Below are 16,881 nucleotides of genomic sequence, written 5' to 3'. Positions count from 1 at the left end.
GGGGGAGGGGTTGGTGAAAAATCTTGGTTTAAGGGGTCTCCCTGTTCCTGAACAATGAAACAGTTAACAAAACAGAGTGCTTGTGCTGGAATACATTCCACGAGTCTTTCAAGGGCCAGGAGACGCCTAAATATATTTTGGGGGTGGAAGGAGTGGGGTAAGTTACCACCGTCATGATGGTTGCACTCGAAAGCTCACGCCTTGAATAAATCTTTGTTGGCCTTAAAGGTGCAACTGGACTCTGATTGGACTTTCGCGGACGGAATGATGACCAACCCCTGACCGCCACCTTCCAGCCGCAGCCGCCGGCCAAGAGAAGTTAGCAAGTAATGAGCCGCCGAGTATCTGTAACCGCTCCGGGCTTCGTTCCAAACAGCCTACGCGCTTTGCGTAAGGCGCCGTTCCTGGAGCCCTGGCCGCGAGCAGGTTACGCTGCTAGCGGTGCTGGGCCGAAGGGGAATTGCCAAACAGTTGCCGAGGTGGCGAGCTGGGCGTCCGGATCGACCGACGGCGGTGGCGAGGTGAGAATGGCAGCGGAGCCGGACACCACCGAGGTGCGGGAGCGGCACCGCTTTGACCCGGGGGCCTTGGAGGAACACCTGAGCCGGCACCTGCCAGGCTTCCCCCTGCAGCCACCCGGGGCTTTGCTCGTCCGCCAGTACAGGTAAGGGCGCCCCGCGACGGCCGACAGAAGCGCAGCCGCGCACGGACCCCTGTGGGCTGTTGAGTCGCGCCTTCATCATCACCCTGTTGCTTCCCCAGCTTTTCGCGACGTGCTTGCAGGGGCTCGGGCCACGGCTGTGCTCCAGTAAACCTAGATTAAAATGGCTAGCCAGTAGCACCTTTAAGACCAACAAAGATTTATTCAGGTTTTATTCGAAAGCTCACGCCCTGCATAAATCTTTGTTGGTGCTCCTGGACTCTGAATTTATTGTGCTCCAGGGAACTTGTGTGAGGAAAGAGTGCAAAAGCGAGGCTGCTTCTGGCCCCACTGTCCTTGCACAATGGATTTTTTTGGTCACAAGTTGGCTGGCTCAGAAATTAATACCCTTGTTTAAGGGTATTAATTAATACCCGGCACTCTTGTTTTAATCTTTTTTTTAACGGGGTCTTTTGACTCAGGAAGGCTTACCGCGTGGGAAATTCAGGCAGGTAGCCGTGTTGGTCTGAAGCAGCAGAACAATTGTAGAGTCCAGCGGCAGCTTTAAGATCAACCTAAGTTTGATTCAGGGTGTGAGCTTTGGTGGGCATGTACACACTTCCTCGGGGACAATGCCCATGGGAAATGTTGATCTTTCAGGTGCTACAGGACTCGAATGTCTGGCCATGTCCTATGTTGGGGGGCAGTTTATTTTTGTGCAACGGATGGAATATTCTCTCTAGTTTTGGGTTGCTGTTGGCCCTGTTTTAAAACCTTTGGACCGGCTACTATTAGGTTTCTGTGTTAAACTCATGGTGCTGGTGCTTAGTTTTTCAAAACCACCTTCCTAAAGGACTGCTTCTCCCTGTGTGAGCCTGTATGGTCACTCCTTCACCCTCTCCCTCCTGCAGTACCCAAGCAAAGGGGTCTCTTCTGGTTTGCACAGGAAGATTCAGCTACAAAAGCACGTTGCAATGCATTATTCAACGTGTGCAGGATGAGCCCAAGTCTGTCTGCTCCCAGGCCTTTTCTTTAGCAGCCCCTTATGCTGTGGAATAGAGCCTCTTGTGGCCCAGAGTGGTAAGGCAGCAGACATGCAGTCTGAAAGCTCTGCCCATGAGGCTGGGAGTTTGATCTCAGCAGCCGGCTCAAGGTTGACTCAGCCTTTCATCCTTCCGAGGTCGGTAAAATGAGTACCCAGGGTAAACGGTAATGACTGGGGAAGGCACTGGCAAACCACCCCGTATCTAGTCTGCCATGAAAACACTGAAACACTGACCCAAAGGTCAGACATGATTCGGTACTTGCACAGGGGATACCTTTACCTTATACTGTGGAACAGTCTCCTGGAAGACATGCAGAAAATTCCCACCTTACAAGCTTTTCTAGAAGGGCTGTAAAACAAAATTATTTAGGAGACTGTTTACGAGACAATGATAACCCAATGTTATTTTTGTTTGAAAGAAGTGGTTGTCATCTTTTGTTTGTTGAGGCCCCAATTTTGGGGGGCGGGGGGGATAAAGGTGGGTTTGTAAATAGCTTAAATAAAGCCAGGAGTCAGAACAGAATGGATGGTTCTACCTTCAGCTGTTTTATCCTTTTGACAGCCCTTCAAGCTAGGTTAGTTTGAAAGAGAATGACTGGCCCAAGGTAATCTTTATTGCTGGGTGGGTATATGAACTTGGGTCTCTTTGGGAGTGTACACAAGCATAAATTATAGGTGCATGCTCTGTTCCAGCTCTCCCCCCTCCTTTTATTATTTAGTGAATTAGCATCTGCCTAGATGTTTGGACCCTGTGCTCTGGACCTGGATCCTCTAACTGAACCCGCTTTGGCCCCTGCTTTATCCTCTTGGTGCAGCTTGGTGTAGCAGTTAAGAGTGGCGGCTTCTCATCTGGAGAGCCAGGTTTGATTCCCTGCTCCTCCACATGCAGCCAGCTCGGTGACCTTGAGCTAGAACTGTTCTCACAGAGCAGTCCTCTCTGTACTCTCTCAGCCTTACCTACTTCACAGGGTGCCTGTTATGGGGGAGGGGGGGAGGAAGGATTATAATCCATTTTGAGACTCCTTTGGGTAGTGAATGGAGAATATTGCTGCAAGGAGCTTTGTTCCGTATGCATGGGTTGTTGGAAGATCTGGCTAGCTCCTTGTAGCTTTGTTAGTATTGGGCATTACTGAGTGCTTGTTATTATTTGACAGGGAGAGGGAGAGAGAGTCTGCCAGCAGAAAATGAGCAATACTGATTTGCAGCAGTTCTGTCCTCCCACCGCAGTCCTACCCGCATGCTGGTCCTGAGGGGATGCTGACCCCGGGGGCACATTTTAATGGCACATAGCAGGCTCTGATGCAGGGAGTTTGCTTCCATGAGCACTGCAGCACTAACAGGATCCTTCCCATAGAAACTAGGAAAAAACACGATATCTAGGGTTTCTAACTTGCATAGTGCAGGGGGTTGGACTAGATGACCCAGGGGTCCCTTCCAACTCTATGATTCTATGATCTGGGAAATTCCTGGAGATGTGGGAGTGATGCCTCTGAAAGGCAGGGTTTTGGGGATGGAAGGGACCTCAGCAGAGAGTCCAGCTTCCAAAGGAGCTGTTTTCTCCAGAAGATCTAATCTCTGTCACCTAGTGATCAGTTGTAATTTTGAGAGATGTTTGGGCCCTACCTGGAAATCAGGAACTCTATTGACATTTGTGTGCCCAACATTTCTTTCATAATCAGTCTGGCCCAGTTTCTTGTGGCAATATTGTGTTCATACGCCAATTAATATTATGAGTTCATAGCAAGATTACCCAACACCCGTTCTAATCCTGCTGTCGCAAAGCCTCAGTCTTTGATGTGCAGAGCAGGGAGAAGGAAGACAATAATTCTGTCTTCTGATAGAGAAGTCCAGTAATGATACAGGTTACCTCCACTGCATAGGAGCTACTCTCAGATTCTTGTGCATGGAAGTGCAGCTCCTCAAAGGGACATAATCCCACAATTTTATACAGAACTCCTGCCCACCACAGCACGGTCTGAGAACGAGCTTGGTTTAGGAAAACACATGGCTTATTTCTGAAAGCAACCCTTTGTATAGTGTTTTCTGCTGGCTTGAAGAGAGCTGCTGATAAGTGTGTTTTCGCTTTGGCTTTCATCGTGGACAACCTAGTCAAGAACCTTGTTGTGATCTGAATGCTTGCACCTTTACTTCTGAAAGCAGAGTTGGTCCAGTGAAGATCATATTTTTCTGACAATTTGTTGAAACCTCAGTGCACATTGAGACACTCCAACCAGCAGCTCACTGTCAATAATATTTATCTTTGCTTGCCTAGTTCTGGCCAGTCCAACCCAACCTTTTACCTGAAGAAAGGCCATAGCACCTACGTCCTTAGGAAAAAGCCTCATGGCCCTCTCCTACCACAAGCTCACAAGGTACGGCAAAACTAGCTGTTATTACAATTTCTCTGTGATGAAACATGACTGTAATTTGGGTTTCCTTTGGAGATATTACCAAGCTCAGCATTGGAATGCCTCATTTTGACAGAAGTTAAGGATGAATTCCTCATGTTTTTGGTGCACTTCATGAGAGGCTTGTCCATGGAGAGCAGACTCCTACAACCTGCATCCTAGTGGATCTCTCTAAACATAGATAAAACCCGTAAAGGGTAATATTTACAGGGTTCACTTCAGTACAGTACTAAGCAGGGTTATGCCCAAATCCATTAAAGTCAGTTGGTTTAGTTGGTGTAACTCTGTTTAGGATTACTCTGTTAGAGTCACCTTGGTGTAGTGGTTAAGAGCAGTGGCCTCTAATCTGGAGAACTGGGCTTGATTCCCCTCTCCTCCATGTGAAACCAGCAGGATGACCTTGGACTGATCACAGTTCTTGTGGGGGTTGGTCTCACAGTCCAGTTCTTTTAGAGCTGTCCAAGCCCCACCTACCTCTCAGGATGTCTTTTGGGGGAAGAGGAAGGGAAAGGTGTTTGTAAACTGCTATGGGACTCCTTTGGGTAGCGAAAAGGAGCTCTTCTTGTTCTAAAACCACCTCCCTGGATTTATAAGGAAGGCACCCACCCTCTTTGCCATTTAGGAAATTGTGTGAAATGTACATAAACAAAGGGGCTTTTGAAAGAAGCAACTGGCTTGACTTTTATTCTGGTTCGGTGGTTTTATTGACTTCACCGGGTGTGAGGATGTTTTTATTGATTGTGATTGTATTTGTAAATTGTTTTTGGCCATATAGAGGGAGGGAAAAAAAGGTTAAAATATTTAAAATCATGATTGCCATTTTGAGAACCTAGTTAGCATGTTGATTTCAGTGCTACGTTAAGCACATAATTTGTTATGGATTTCGCTTTTGATGTTTACCTTGTTGTATTCCCTATTGTTATCCTTTTCAGATTGACAGAGAATATCGGGTCCAGAAAGCTTTGTTTGCAGCTGGATTTCCTGTTCCTGAGCCCCTTTTATACTGCAGTGATGTTTCTGTGATTGGAACAGAATTCTACGTGATGCAACATGTGCAGGTTTGTACTTCTACTGCAGAATATTCACTGCATACTATTCTGAGGTTTGACTGGCAACCGGTCAGGTTTCAAAGTCCCTGCAACCTGTTTCATCATCCTGGGGCGGTGGTGTTAAAACTTGTTCTTTCCAAGCCACAGTCACCCTCTGCTGCATGAGAAGATACTCCAATGCATAAAGGAGTCTGTGCTCCCACCTACCTCCCATCAGAAATGCCACCAAGTATGTCCTTGGGTATGAATGAAGTAGCTCTTTTGGACCTAGTTTTGATTAAATTCTCGAGAATAAATGTGGTCAAAATATTTTTGTTCACATCAAGCCCAGTTTTATAATGTATAGTTTTGCCCTTGTTATATACGAAGGCCAGGTGCAATATTCTGTTGCTAAGGTTCAGCCTACTAGGTGTTTCCACTGGAAAGAGGAAAGAGGATCTGTGATTACTGGGTTGACTTCTGAGAACTGTGACCAGAAAGCCAACAGCCACGATTGCTGATCTGCACAAACTTTGCCTTATTCACCCAACATCACAGCACGAGATGTGAAGTAACTTTCCCTTGTGTGGGCGGAAGATTCTGCTCCATGTGGGCGAAGTAACACATGAATGTCTCTGAATGTCGACACCAAATCTCTGATCTTGCAGTTGATACTTGTATATGGTATTAAATTAATCTTAAGAGCTGCAATTTCTTTCCCTTTTCCCATCAATTTTTGTCTTTAGGGCCGCATTTTCCGAAACCCTGCCTTGCCTGAAGTGAGCCCAGCGGAAAGATCAGCATTGTACATAGCTGTAGCACAAACTCTTGCCCAGTTGCATTCATTCAGCATAAACTCACTGGGGCTCCAAGGCTATGGAAGAGGACCAGGTTATTGTAAGAGGCAGGTAAAGATCTCCCAAATTGATTGATCAACCTTATCTTATGCCAGGTTTTTGGCACTGGTAAATATCATCCTTCTTCAGTATGGTCAAGACAGCATATGCACTATTCTCTCCCCCTTTAATCTGCACAACAACCCTCTGAGATAGGTAAAACTAAGGGACGGTGTATTGTTTAAGATAACCCAGTGAGCTTCATGGATAGGTAAAGATCTGAACCTTGGACTCTCCCTCAGGAATCCAAGAATCTAGGGTTGGATTCTCCCTCTGAAATCCAAGTATCTGGGGTTGGATTCTCCCTCTGAAATCCAAGAATCTGGGGCAGGGGTACCCAAGCTGTGGCTCTCCAGATGTCCATGGTCAGTTTGGCCACCCTTGCTCTAGGGATTAGATAGATTACACTGCCTTTAAATGTTCTGCTGGCAAATGTTTTACAATGCCATATACTGCACAATTGTTTTAGGGGGGATAAAGATGGTTTTTCTCCACATTTGGCCTTTGAACAAGAAAATTGGCATCCTGGAGATGGTGTCGGAAATTAAATTAGAAGAAAATATTTTATGAGAAAATGAGCTTGTTTTTTCATGTGGATGGGAAGTAGAAAATAATTGGCTTGCTCAACAGCTGTAATTTGTTCAAGGGAAACCCCTCCAGTAATTTTTAAAAGCTGCTCTTGGAGTGTATATATGTTTGCAGAGGGTGTTAGTATTTTAGGCAAAGAAACTGATCAAGTTCACCTTGGCTCCTGACTACCTGGTGACTTATTAATCGGATTGGGAGTCCTGAAGTGATAGCTGATCTTTCGGTATTTTCTCCTTCCTTAAATTACTTGACTAGTTAGCTGTGCCAGTCAGTCATCTGTATAAGAGGCAGTGAACTTATGAACCAATGTGAATGAGCAAGAGAGAGAGGCAGCCTCACCTTTGGACTGCTATCCTAAGCATACTTGTCCAAGAGGCAGAATGTTTGTATTACATCTAGTCCTTGACACCCACAGAAATACATTAGCATTATCATAAAACGGAGTTTGAGGGAATCTCTGTTGTGCAGTCACCTCATTTTGGGGAGCGTTCATAATTCAGTCAGTGGGATTTGCTTCCACAGAAGCATATGAAGGATTGGACTTCTAATTTTATAGACCAGGGATGAATCTGCACTTACTTCGTTTATTCCGTTTTAGATCCTGCTGAATTCAGATTGATTTGAACTCGGGTCTTCCTCTATCCCCCCCCCCCAATTGAAACAGAAAAGTGTTCTGTACAAGATTGGGGAAGCTCAGAATGGTGAGGGGGGGAGGATTGGAGACAGCAGAGGAAGGGGAAATAAGAGGAGAATCTCTTCCGAGAGGTTAGGGCTTCTGGAGCTTCTGCCGAGAGAAGATAGGGCTTCCCCTTTAAGGGAAGCTTTGCAACCTGGGAACCAGGAACTGATGTCCTGGCCAATCAGGGATTTTCTACAGCGTTGGAGGCTCGGTAGCAAGTTATTTTGGGGAAAGCAGACAAGCTTGCTCATGCTGATTTTTCAAATATTGAGAGTTATATCCACTCCAGGATATCGCGGGGGGAAAGTAGGGTCACTCCAGATCAGTTCTGCTTGTTGCAGATAAAGAATTTAAATCGCCCAAAATCAAAATGGAAATCGCATTCAGTGTAGATGGATTGGAATAAAAACTCGGTGCAGATATTCAGCCCAGGTTACAATATACCATGAAACAATTTGCCTTTGTCCGATACAAGGCAACTTCAGACATGTTTTTCTCAAGGGCACCTCCCTTGTAATTACAAATGGTGTTGAAAAATGTACCCCATATATGATATGTGAACAGGATGCAGCAATTTGAAAGGACGACATCAGAAATCCCACTGGGCTAGCAAAGGGTCTCACCCTGAGCTCAGCTTTGGATTCCATTGGCAATATTTCTTCTTAATTGCATATTGTTGGAGTTCAACCAGGCATGTTTCCCCCACCCCTACCTGCTGCTAAGTAATTTGTTGGGGTTTGTTTTCAGGTGTTGACTTGGAGAAAACAGTACAAAGCAGCTGCTCATATGGACATTCCAGCTATGAATGATTTAGCTGAGTGGTTAATGAACAACCTGCCGGCTGGGGATGATGAAGAACATTTGATTCATGGGGACTTTAGAATAGACAATATCATCTTTCATCCCACAGAGGTATTTCGCATATTGCTTCAAATGTGGTTGTAGTGTGTTTGTAAAGCATTTTGATATCAGGATTCGCTCCCTACTGAGTGCTTCAGAATGGCAATATTCTTTTCTTCCAAGAAAAATGTTTCAAACTGTCATGTCTTGTTTTGGGATTTCATATCTAAAGCAAGACATAGCATATGGTAATTAATTCCTGATGTTGCTGGATTTTGATCCCTTTGATATTGACAATGTCACAGTGGGAGGGCTTAGTTGCACATCTAGCCTTTGAACACAAGGTCGAAGAAAGATTGGGGCTTAGTCCTAGAGCAGGAGTAGTCAACCTGTGGTCCTCCAGATGTTCATGGACTACAATTCCCATGAGCCCTGCCATGAACATCTGGAGGACCACAGGTTGACTACCCCTGTCCTAGAGCATTTTCTCAACATGATGAGATCCGAGGTTCAAGCCCTGGCTTCTCCAGTTAAAAGAACCAGATGTTAAAGATCCCTGCTTGAAACCCTGGAGAGATACTGCCAGTCAAAGTAGGCCGTACTGACCTTGATGGATTTTAATGGTCTGATTGAGTATAAAGCAGATTCAGATGTTCAGAAATGTCCTAATTGCCACCCACACATCCAAGCCATGTTTTCTCTCGGCTCCTCAATTTTATTTTATTTTTTGTGATTATTTTAGAAGGGAGCCTTTGGAGCTTTTTTCCCTGTCCTTCTGGGCCGCCTAGTTTGTGGAGTTAAACTTTTCTTACACAAATCACAAATTGTGCAATGCCTGCAGAATAAAGGTCAAGACTGTGCATAATTAATCATATACCAGTAAGCAGTATCTGATCTGAGCTCAGCTATAAAATCTTTACCGAATCACAAAAGTAAAGGGTGAATTTCATTCTGTACAACGGGAAGCTACTAATTGGGTATAGCAGATCATGCCATAGGGCACACTCTATCAGTTCAGCAAGGATACATAAACACCCTTCATTTTGGTGGGTCTTCCAGTGGCTTGTGTCTGTGCTGCATAATTGTATAGCCCCCTCCTCCCCTTACATTGCAAATTGACAATGTCATTCTCCAGTACAGTGCAATACATTCAAAATCAATTGATTTTTGTGAGTGAGGGAGAGGATAAGTCTAGTCATTTTTTAAAAAATGGTGGATACTGAAGTTCTTGCTATGACACTGGCTATAGTGTGGCCACCTTCAATCAAGGTACTCCCCCTCCAATAAAATGGGATTAGAGTAGTTGGATGGATTGTCTTTCAAACTGTTGTTTTAGTAACTACCTAAAATAGCGCTTCTGATGGAAAACAGACTGTTCTATAATTTTGTCACTTTATTTTTTCAACATAATTTCATGTTCTTTTTGACAAATGGATGCCCCACTGATATCCGTCACTCGTCAGAAGTGGACTTTGCTGGTTCATAGCTCTAGTGCATGTTGAAATACCCACTACAACTGGCGCCCAAATGTGCCGAGGCTACACACAATGTGGCTGCACCTGCCATGAAAAATAGAAAAAGATCATGTCTTTATGCCCTTTGTGTTCCAAATGGAAAAAACACCCATGCCTTTGTGTGCTATCAACTCTCTTCCTGGCCAAACAAGTATTACTGTGGCTAAGTTTGGTGGAGAGATGAAATTTCAAGTCCCAGGCTACAAATTGTTGTTTCAGAGAGTGAGCATTGCAAGACCATGTTCAGAGAGGCATGTTGTTGTTTTCTAAGATGCTTATGCTGTATTCAGCTGCATTTGCAGCAGGACTTGAAATGCATAGCTTTTCATGAGAATAATATTCTTCAAAATATTTTTTAAATCCAGATCTCCAGGAGTTTCTTGTAACCATATTCCATCATGCTTTTGATGATGGATGTATCCAACTTGGGTGCAGCCTGGGATGCTAGGGGTTATTGGTGGGGGTTCATGGTAGAGAAAATGGTGAAGTGGTAGAGTCCCATACCTGTTGTAGGGAGGAGAGGCAAATGACCGGCTGGGACACATGGAAGTGGTAGGGGAAGGTTAGAAAAGCCTTGCCCCTGCCATTTGGCCCCGCAAAAAAATGTAAATCAAAGCTCTTCTTACATATAACGTCCCAGGGGCAAACTCTAATGCAGATTTCCCCAGCAAGGATATTCCAAAGAGAGATTCTCTTCTTAGATTAGAACATGGGGCAACCAGTGAACTAGCTAGGAATAGACAAGGGTTGTCAGGAAGGAATCAGAAGGACTGTCCCCTCTGCATGGCCCAGTGGTATTACCAGGACTGAGTAAGGTTGTCACCTCCAGGCCAGGAAAATCCTAGAGATTCAGGGAAGGAGCCTGTGGAGGGCAGGATTTGAGGAAGAGAGGGACCTCCGTGAAACACAATGCCATAGAATCTACCTTCCAATGCAGCCATTTTTTCCAGAAGAACCGATCCCTGTAGCCCAGAAACCAGTTGGAATTTCAAGAGATCTCCAGCTACCCTTTGGAGCTGAGGCCTTTTGTCCATAAAATGGGGAAGGAAAACCATGTTTGCATTTTTGAGGAATGTGACAGATGGTACTGTGAAGTGCTAAAAGTCAGCATACACTTAGCTGTGCTCATTTCATGGAGAGGGATTCCCCCACAAACACCTTCTGGCACAGTCTAGGAAAGCTCTGCACAGGGCCAGCAGAAATGCATGTGGAGACCCGCCTGGTTCGTATAGACATTGACCTTTCTCGCCTTTCTGAGTTGACACCAGTGGAGGGGGCTGGGAGGTAACTGGTTTGCAGTTTTTCATTGTTGACGTTTCTTTTAAATACTTCTGTGTTTCTCCGTTTCAAGGCCCGCATCGTGGCCGTGCTGGACTGGGAGCTTTCCACCACAGGGCATCCAATAGCAGACTTCGCTTACTCTGCCATTTTCTATTTTTGGCCAAAAGACTTGAAAAATGTGAATATAAAGAATTTCCAGATTTTAGGCAGCATTGCAGGTATGCATCCACCTGTAAAAACAAAAGTTGCTTTTTCTCTCACCTAAAATGTGATGTAGGTTTACAAGTTTTCAGAATGATAGGTCAGTTCTGCTGTAACGTGCCAAGTACTTGCGACTTCATAGTATATCCTAGAAAAGAGGTATATGAGAAAAGGTCATTATCCTAGGATATGAGAAAAGAGGGCCTCAGTATTCTGCATCATTAAAGGGAAGTGTAACTGGTTCAAATTAATTTTAAAACTAGCATATCAAACTGAAGTTTCTCATCTGTTTCTTTTCCCTAGGAATTCCTTCATTTGAAGAAATGGTCTCTGTTTATACCAGCTGCCGGGGTATCACCACTTCTCTATCCAGCTTGAATTTTTTCCTTGCCCTTTCAGTTTTTAAAATGGCTTCAATAAGCCAGGTAATCTAAGCAGTGACAAATCTATCAATCCAAGTTGGAGAGACAGGCACGAGAATTGGGAGGGGGGGGGTGTTGTTAAAGAGCTGAGAATCTCTCTACACACACTTGAGACCACTAAGGCCAAACTACATAATACCAAGCACAGGAAGCTGGGGCGGGAGACCATATTATTTGCATGCAAATTTAAGAAACACACATACTTTTCTTGACAGCACACCTGGTGGGAAAACTCGAGCCTTCTATTTTTGATAAATATTTTATTTTCAACTATGAATTCTAAATCCGAACCCCCGCAATGGTATTCTTGATCAAAACAGCCCCTAGGGGGCCACTATCGACTGTTGGAAAATTTATGTTGCTACACACAATTTTTACAACAGAACTAACAACTCCAGTTGCAATAAGAATTGGACTTGTGTGCATTTGGGAGTTGCAGAACTCTCATCTCGTAATATGAAATCCTCAACTCCTGGTTGAGAAATTCCTAGGGATTTGGGGGGGGGGGGTTGGAGCCTGTGGAGGGGGACATTTGGAGAGAGCTCCTCAGAGGACAATGCCACAGAGTTCACCCTCAAAAGTGGCCATTTTCTCCAGGGAAACTGATATTTGTATTCTGGATATTAGTTGTGATTCCAGATGATCTCCAGATACCATCTGGAGGTTGGCAACTGTACTCATAATACAAATGGCAGCCACAAGGATGTTGTGTCGTGGACTGGATATAAGTGACTGTATGACAAAAATCATAATGTCAAGAGGCTCCAAATTTAGATCTTACCAATTGTCATGGCAAAATTATAGCTTCTTGGGAGAGTTTGTACAAAATAGTTGTGCCCTACCTGTGATGTCATGTTAGCATTTCAAACAAATCCACTGGTAAGGTATTCATGTGAGTGAATATGGGGGATTTTATCTCCATCTGTAATTTATTTTCTTTTTTCATGTTTCAAGTGAAGTAACAACCAGAACAGTCTGACATATGGAATTCCAGCTCTGGAGCTGCTGGATACATCCCATGAATCTGTCTTATTTGTTCTTTAGGGTATCTATGCCAGATATCTCTTGGGAAATTCTGCTGCGGAGAACAGCCATGAGTTTGGCAGTCTGGTGAAACCTTTGGCAGAAAGAGGATTGCAGCTCACAACAATGTAAGGCTGTTTCAGAAGGTTTTAATGATGGAACTAATTCCCTTCCGATCCGTTGAGGCTGTTGCATTTTGGTGCACATTTAAGGCCAGGTAGATAAAGGCTTATTAACCCATCTTGTTTTTTTTTCTAGGACATCATTTACTACAGGCTTTCAATCCTATAATGTGGGAGAATTGTTCCAGCAATCTCCAAAGGGTAAGGAAGTGCTTCAGAAGGTGAAGGATTTCATGGAGAAGAACATTTTTCCAGCTCAAAAGGTAAGAAATGCCAAACATAACATAGGCTCAAATCCAGTTACTATTTACTAATAGAAAGGGGGTTTAATTTTGCTGGAGGTTATTCGATATAAAAGCTTTGGAATGAAAATATAACCAAGCCATATTTTATATAAAATTTTCATTCATTTATAAGCTACATTCATGAACAAAGACATAAACCATTTTTAATTCTTAGCTGACATTTACAATCCTGGAGATAGAATTTAGTTTTATCCTTATTGGCAGAAAGTTTCCAAGGGATTGAATGAATACACAGGACATTAGGTTTTCGGTATCATTGAAAGTTGTGCAGAAAATTGAACTTTGGCTGGTTCAAATGAATAATGAATTGCCTGTGCAAATTGGTCTCTTCCACACAGTTCTTTAAAATATCAGTTCTAGCTCCCCTTGGCATACAGTTGCCACCTCTGCTTACTACTCAAAGCACATGTAGTGCATGCTTGAGGCCCTGTGGTTCTAGGAGCCCCGCTCTACTGTGATTGTTAGCCACAATCTTGCCGCAAGAACGAAAAAACAGCGATACGCATGCACTGTTAGTAACTGAGCATGTGCATCATTCATTGAGCATGCATGTGGACCACAAGCCACATACGTTTGAAAGTCCCCTTGGATATTGGGGTTATTTTCAGTCCAAGGTTGCACCTGTTGCCTTCCACCTGCGTCATATCTCAGCCCCAACCCTCTTTCTGGGCAGCCCAACATTGTTGTTGTTAGGTGCGAAGTCGTGTCCGACCCATCCTCCAGGCCTTCCTGTCCTCTACCATTCCCCGGAGTCCATTTAAGTTTGCACCGACTGCTTCAGTGACTCCATCCAGCCACCTCATTCTCTGTCGTCCCCTTCTTCTTTTGCCCTCAATTGCTCCCAGCATTAGGCTCTTCTCCAGGGAGTCCAACATAAACTGCCCCCCCCAAATGTTGACTCTTTGAATGAAAAGTGTTAAGATAATATTACACAACTGATTCCTTACGGTTATACCAGTCAATAGTCAAAATATTGCACAAATCTTTAGTACTATTACTTATGTAGAAAAGGATATGCTGCTTTTCCAGAGACTTGCTGGATGCAGCCTGCAAAGTAAAAACTGTAAAAGCAGCAACCATGAAATTATCAGTATTAAGGTCGTTTTTGCAATGAGGCATTCGAATTCATAATCCCAGGAGACATCTGTGATTTTCCCCTCCAGTTCAAAGTTCATGTTTCGGTGGCTGGTAGAGCTGGTTCTGTCCTGGGTCTTTTGTGACTGCTGCCTTCAGTCCTGTCAGACCAAGAGGACAGGGGCTTGTGGATCTTGTTCAAGACCCGTGTCATTGGATCACTTATGACTCATCATCTTTTCCGACAGAAGAGAAATACAGAGAAATTGAACTTAATCTTCTATGGAGAAGACAGACTACAAATGTAATACCTCATGAGCATTCTTAAGTGATGTATTTTCCCCCTCTAGGAAATGGCAGAGTATTATGCCAGGAACAAAAATTCACCAGACGTATGGAAAAAACCTGCGCTGATTGCAAAACTGAAGGTATGAATCTTTCAACCCATGGAAAGATGGAGCTGGTATGATGTGCACATTTTACATTAAAATAGGTTTCTAAAATTTGTGTGTGGCTCTTATTCTAATTATCATAAATTATGCTTTTATCATCCTGATGCAGGCTAGAACAGGTTTTCTCAACCAGGGTTTTATGAAACCCTGGGTTTTCCTGACAGCCCTTGGAAGGATTTCCTTAATGTGTGGGAGTGAATTGATTTTTTAATATATTTTTAAAATTTGTTCAACATTTATTGGGTGATATGACCACATATGGTCATATTAATTTGCCCCGACCCTATGGCCAATGATGGGCCTGGAGGGGGTGGGAAGTGGAGGGGCCTCGAGTAGGCATGTCCCCAGCTACACTTTCCAACCATATTCTGCACTATTGCAATATGTTTTTCCTTTTAAACTAGGAATTTTATGGAAGAGTAAGAAGAAGAGTTGGTTCCTATATGCCGCTTTTCTCTACCCTATGGAATCTCAAAGCGGCTTACAATTGCCTTCCCTTTCCTCTCCCCACAACAGGCACCCTGTGAGGTGGGTGAGGCTGAGAGAGCCCTGATAGTACTGAAGAAGAAGAGTTGGTTCTTATATACTGTTTTTCTCTACCCGAAGGAGTCTCAAAGCGGCTGACAGCCACCTTCCCTTTCCTCTCGCCACAACAGATATTCCTGCTCAGTCAGAACAGCTTTATCAGCGTTGTGGTGAGCCCAAGGTCACCCAGTTGGCTGCACGTGGGGGAGAGTGCAGATTCAAACCTGGCTTGCCAGATTAGAAGTCTGCACTCCTAACCACTACACCAAGCTGACTCTTCCATCTGGAAGCTCTTTATTCTTAAATGCATATCAGAAGAGTTTCCTGCTAGCATGAGATCTGTAGCATAACACAGGAAAATGATTGTTTAACATCATGGGTAATCGTTTCATTGATTTTTTCCCCCTCTTCCCCCAGGAGAAGGCAAAATCAGAAGGGCTCTGGAACCTTTTCCTTCCAGCTATTAGTGGTCTTGGCCAGGTGGATTATGCCCTGATTGCTGAAGAAACTGGCAAGTGCTACTTTGCCCCTGAGGTGTTCAACTGTCATGCACCAGGTTAGCCAAATTCTGACATCTTGTATACAGTGGACAGAGACCTGGAGCCTAATTTTCCATTCCACCAACAGTGGAGCCTTCCTGGCATTGCCAGCTCTGGATTGGGAAATGCCTGGAGATTTGGGGGCTGGGGGTGGGGGCGGCACTTGGGAAGAAGCATTGTAATAGCAGGAAACTTAAGTTTTCCTTTAGAATGTTCCTTTGGTGGAAGGAATCTTCCACCATTCCTGTGGAACCACTTGAGCCAGAGTATAAACAGTCTAGGAACAGCAGTAAACAAGCATTCTTATATCAACCAGATACGGGAAACATGGAGGTCTTGCATTTGTATGGGACAGAAGACCAGAAGAAAGAATGGCTGGAGCCTCTGCTTGACGGGGAAATTAGCTCTTGCTTCTGCATGACAGGTAATGGTGTCTGGTTTATTTTCAAAGTAGGAAGCAGATGTGTGTGGGTGGGGGGGGGGAGACCGTGTTCTCTGTTCCTAACTGCATTGTAATAATTTATTGCAATTAAACAAATGTAACCTCAACCCAATAAGAAGTCTTCTTTGCCCTTTCCCGCATATGTTTAAATCAGTGTAGGGAGCTTTGGCTCCTGAAAGCTTATTCACCGAATATTTTGGTTGGTCTTTATAAGATGATGCTGGACTTGAATCTTGCTCTGCTAATAAAGTGTGTTAAAAAGTTATGGTTCATCCAATGTTTGTATGTGGCAGAATCAATCTGACAGAAGAATCCTTGGTAGATCCTGAATCACTGCATTTTCTTAGGAATATTCAAGAGCCAGTTAGCAGAATGCTGAGCCTTTAATACGTCAACCAGTTGGGTGGTGGAAGGAAATTACTGAGTACCTGTATGAAGTTTCTACAGAATCAGCCTATCAAGCTCTGGCCGGCAGAAACTCTCCAGGGTCTCAGGTGGAGGTCTTTCACATTGCCCGCTACCTAATCCTTTTAACTGGTAATGCCAGGGGTTGAACCTGGGACTGTCCGTGTGCAAAGCAGAGGCTCTTCTACTAGACCATGATTCCTCCTCAATTTTTCCCATTAAAAAAAGTCTTTATATGGCATTTGGATCAGTATGTTTCAACATTGAATGTGTTGATCTGTACTAATTCTATATATTTTTTAAAAAATGTTCATTAAGGGTTTTTTTTGTTTTGTTTTTTGCAAAGCACCCCCTGCATGTGTAGGATTGTCAGGGAGCATGGACATCCTGTAAGGGCAATAATATGGAATACTGGGACCGTTTTAGAAAGAAGTGTTTATCAGGGAATCTAC

The 16,881-nt window shown here is 44.0% G+C and overlaps 1 protein-coding gene across 1 annotated transcript in view; it reads left to right on the top strand.

Moving 5' to 3' along the window:
• Nucleotides 1–327: 327 nt before the first annotated feature.
• The window catches only part of ACAD11 (acyl-CoA dehydrogenase family member 11), a 35,615-nt gene continuing 19,061 nt past the window's right edge, over nucleotides 328–16,881 (top strand). Inside the window, exons 1-12 of the mRNA XM_077303941.1 lie at nucleotides 328–664; nucleotides 3,958–4,057; nucleotides 5,026–5,151; nucleotides 5,868–6,029; nucleotides 8,032–8,196; nucleotides 10,990–11,137; nucleotides 11,424–11,545; nucleotides 12,587–12,693; nucleotides 12,824–12,950; nucleotides 14,417–14,494; nucleotides 15,461–15,599; nucleotides 15,899–16,006. Coding sequence (XP_077160056.1) covers nucleotides 330–664; nucleotides 3,958–4,057; nucleotides 5,026–5,151; nucleotides 5,868–6,029; nucleotides 8,032–8,196; nucleotides 10,990–11,137; nucleotides 11,424–11,545; nucleotides 12,587–12,693; nucleotides 12,824–12,950; nucleotides 14,417–14,494; nucleotides 15,461–15,599; nucleotides 15,899–16,006 — 1,717 coding nt within the window. The 5' untranslated portion in view covers nucleotides 328–329. The remainder of the gene's footprint in view (nucleotides 665–3,957; nucleotides 4,058–5,025; nucleotides 5,152–5,867; nucleotides 6,030–8,031; nucleotides 8,197–10,989; nucleotides 11,138–11,423; nucleotides 11,546–12,586; nucleotides 12,694–12,823; nucleotides 12,951–14,416; nucleotides 14,495–15,460; nucleotides 15,600–15,898; nucleotides 16,007–16,881) is intronic.

Source organism: Paroedura picta, chromosome 11, assembly GCF_049243985.1.
Source record: "Paroedura picta isolate Pp20150507F chromosome 11, Ppicta_v3.0, whole genome shotgun sequence".
NCBI classification, from domain to species: Eukaryota; Metazoa; Chordata; class Lepidosauria; order Squamata; family Gekkonidae; genus Paroedura; species Paroedura picta.
The sequence above is the reverse complement of the archived record's forward strand: the minus strand, read 5'-3'. Positions and strand labels throughout refer to the sequence as shown.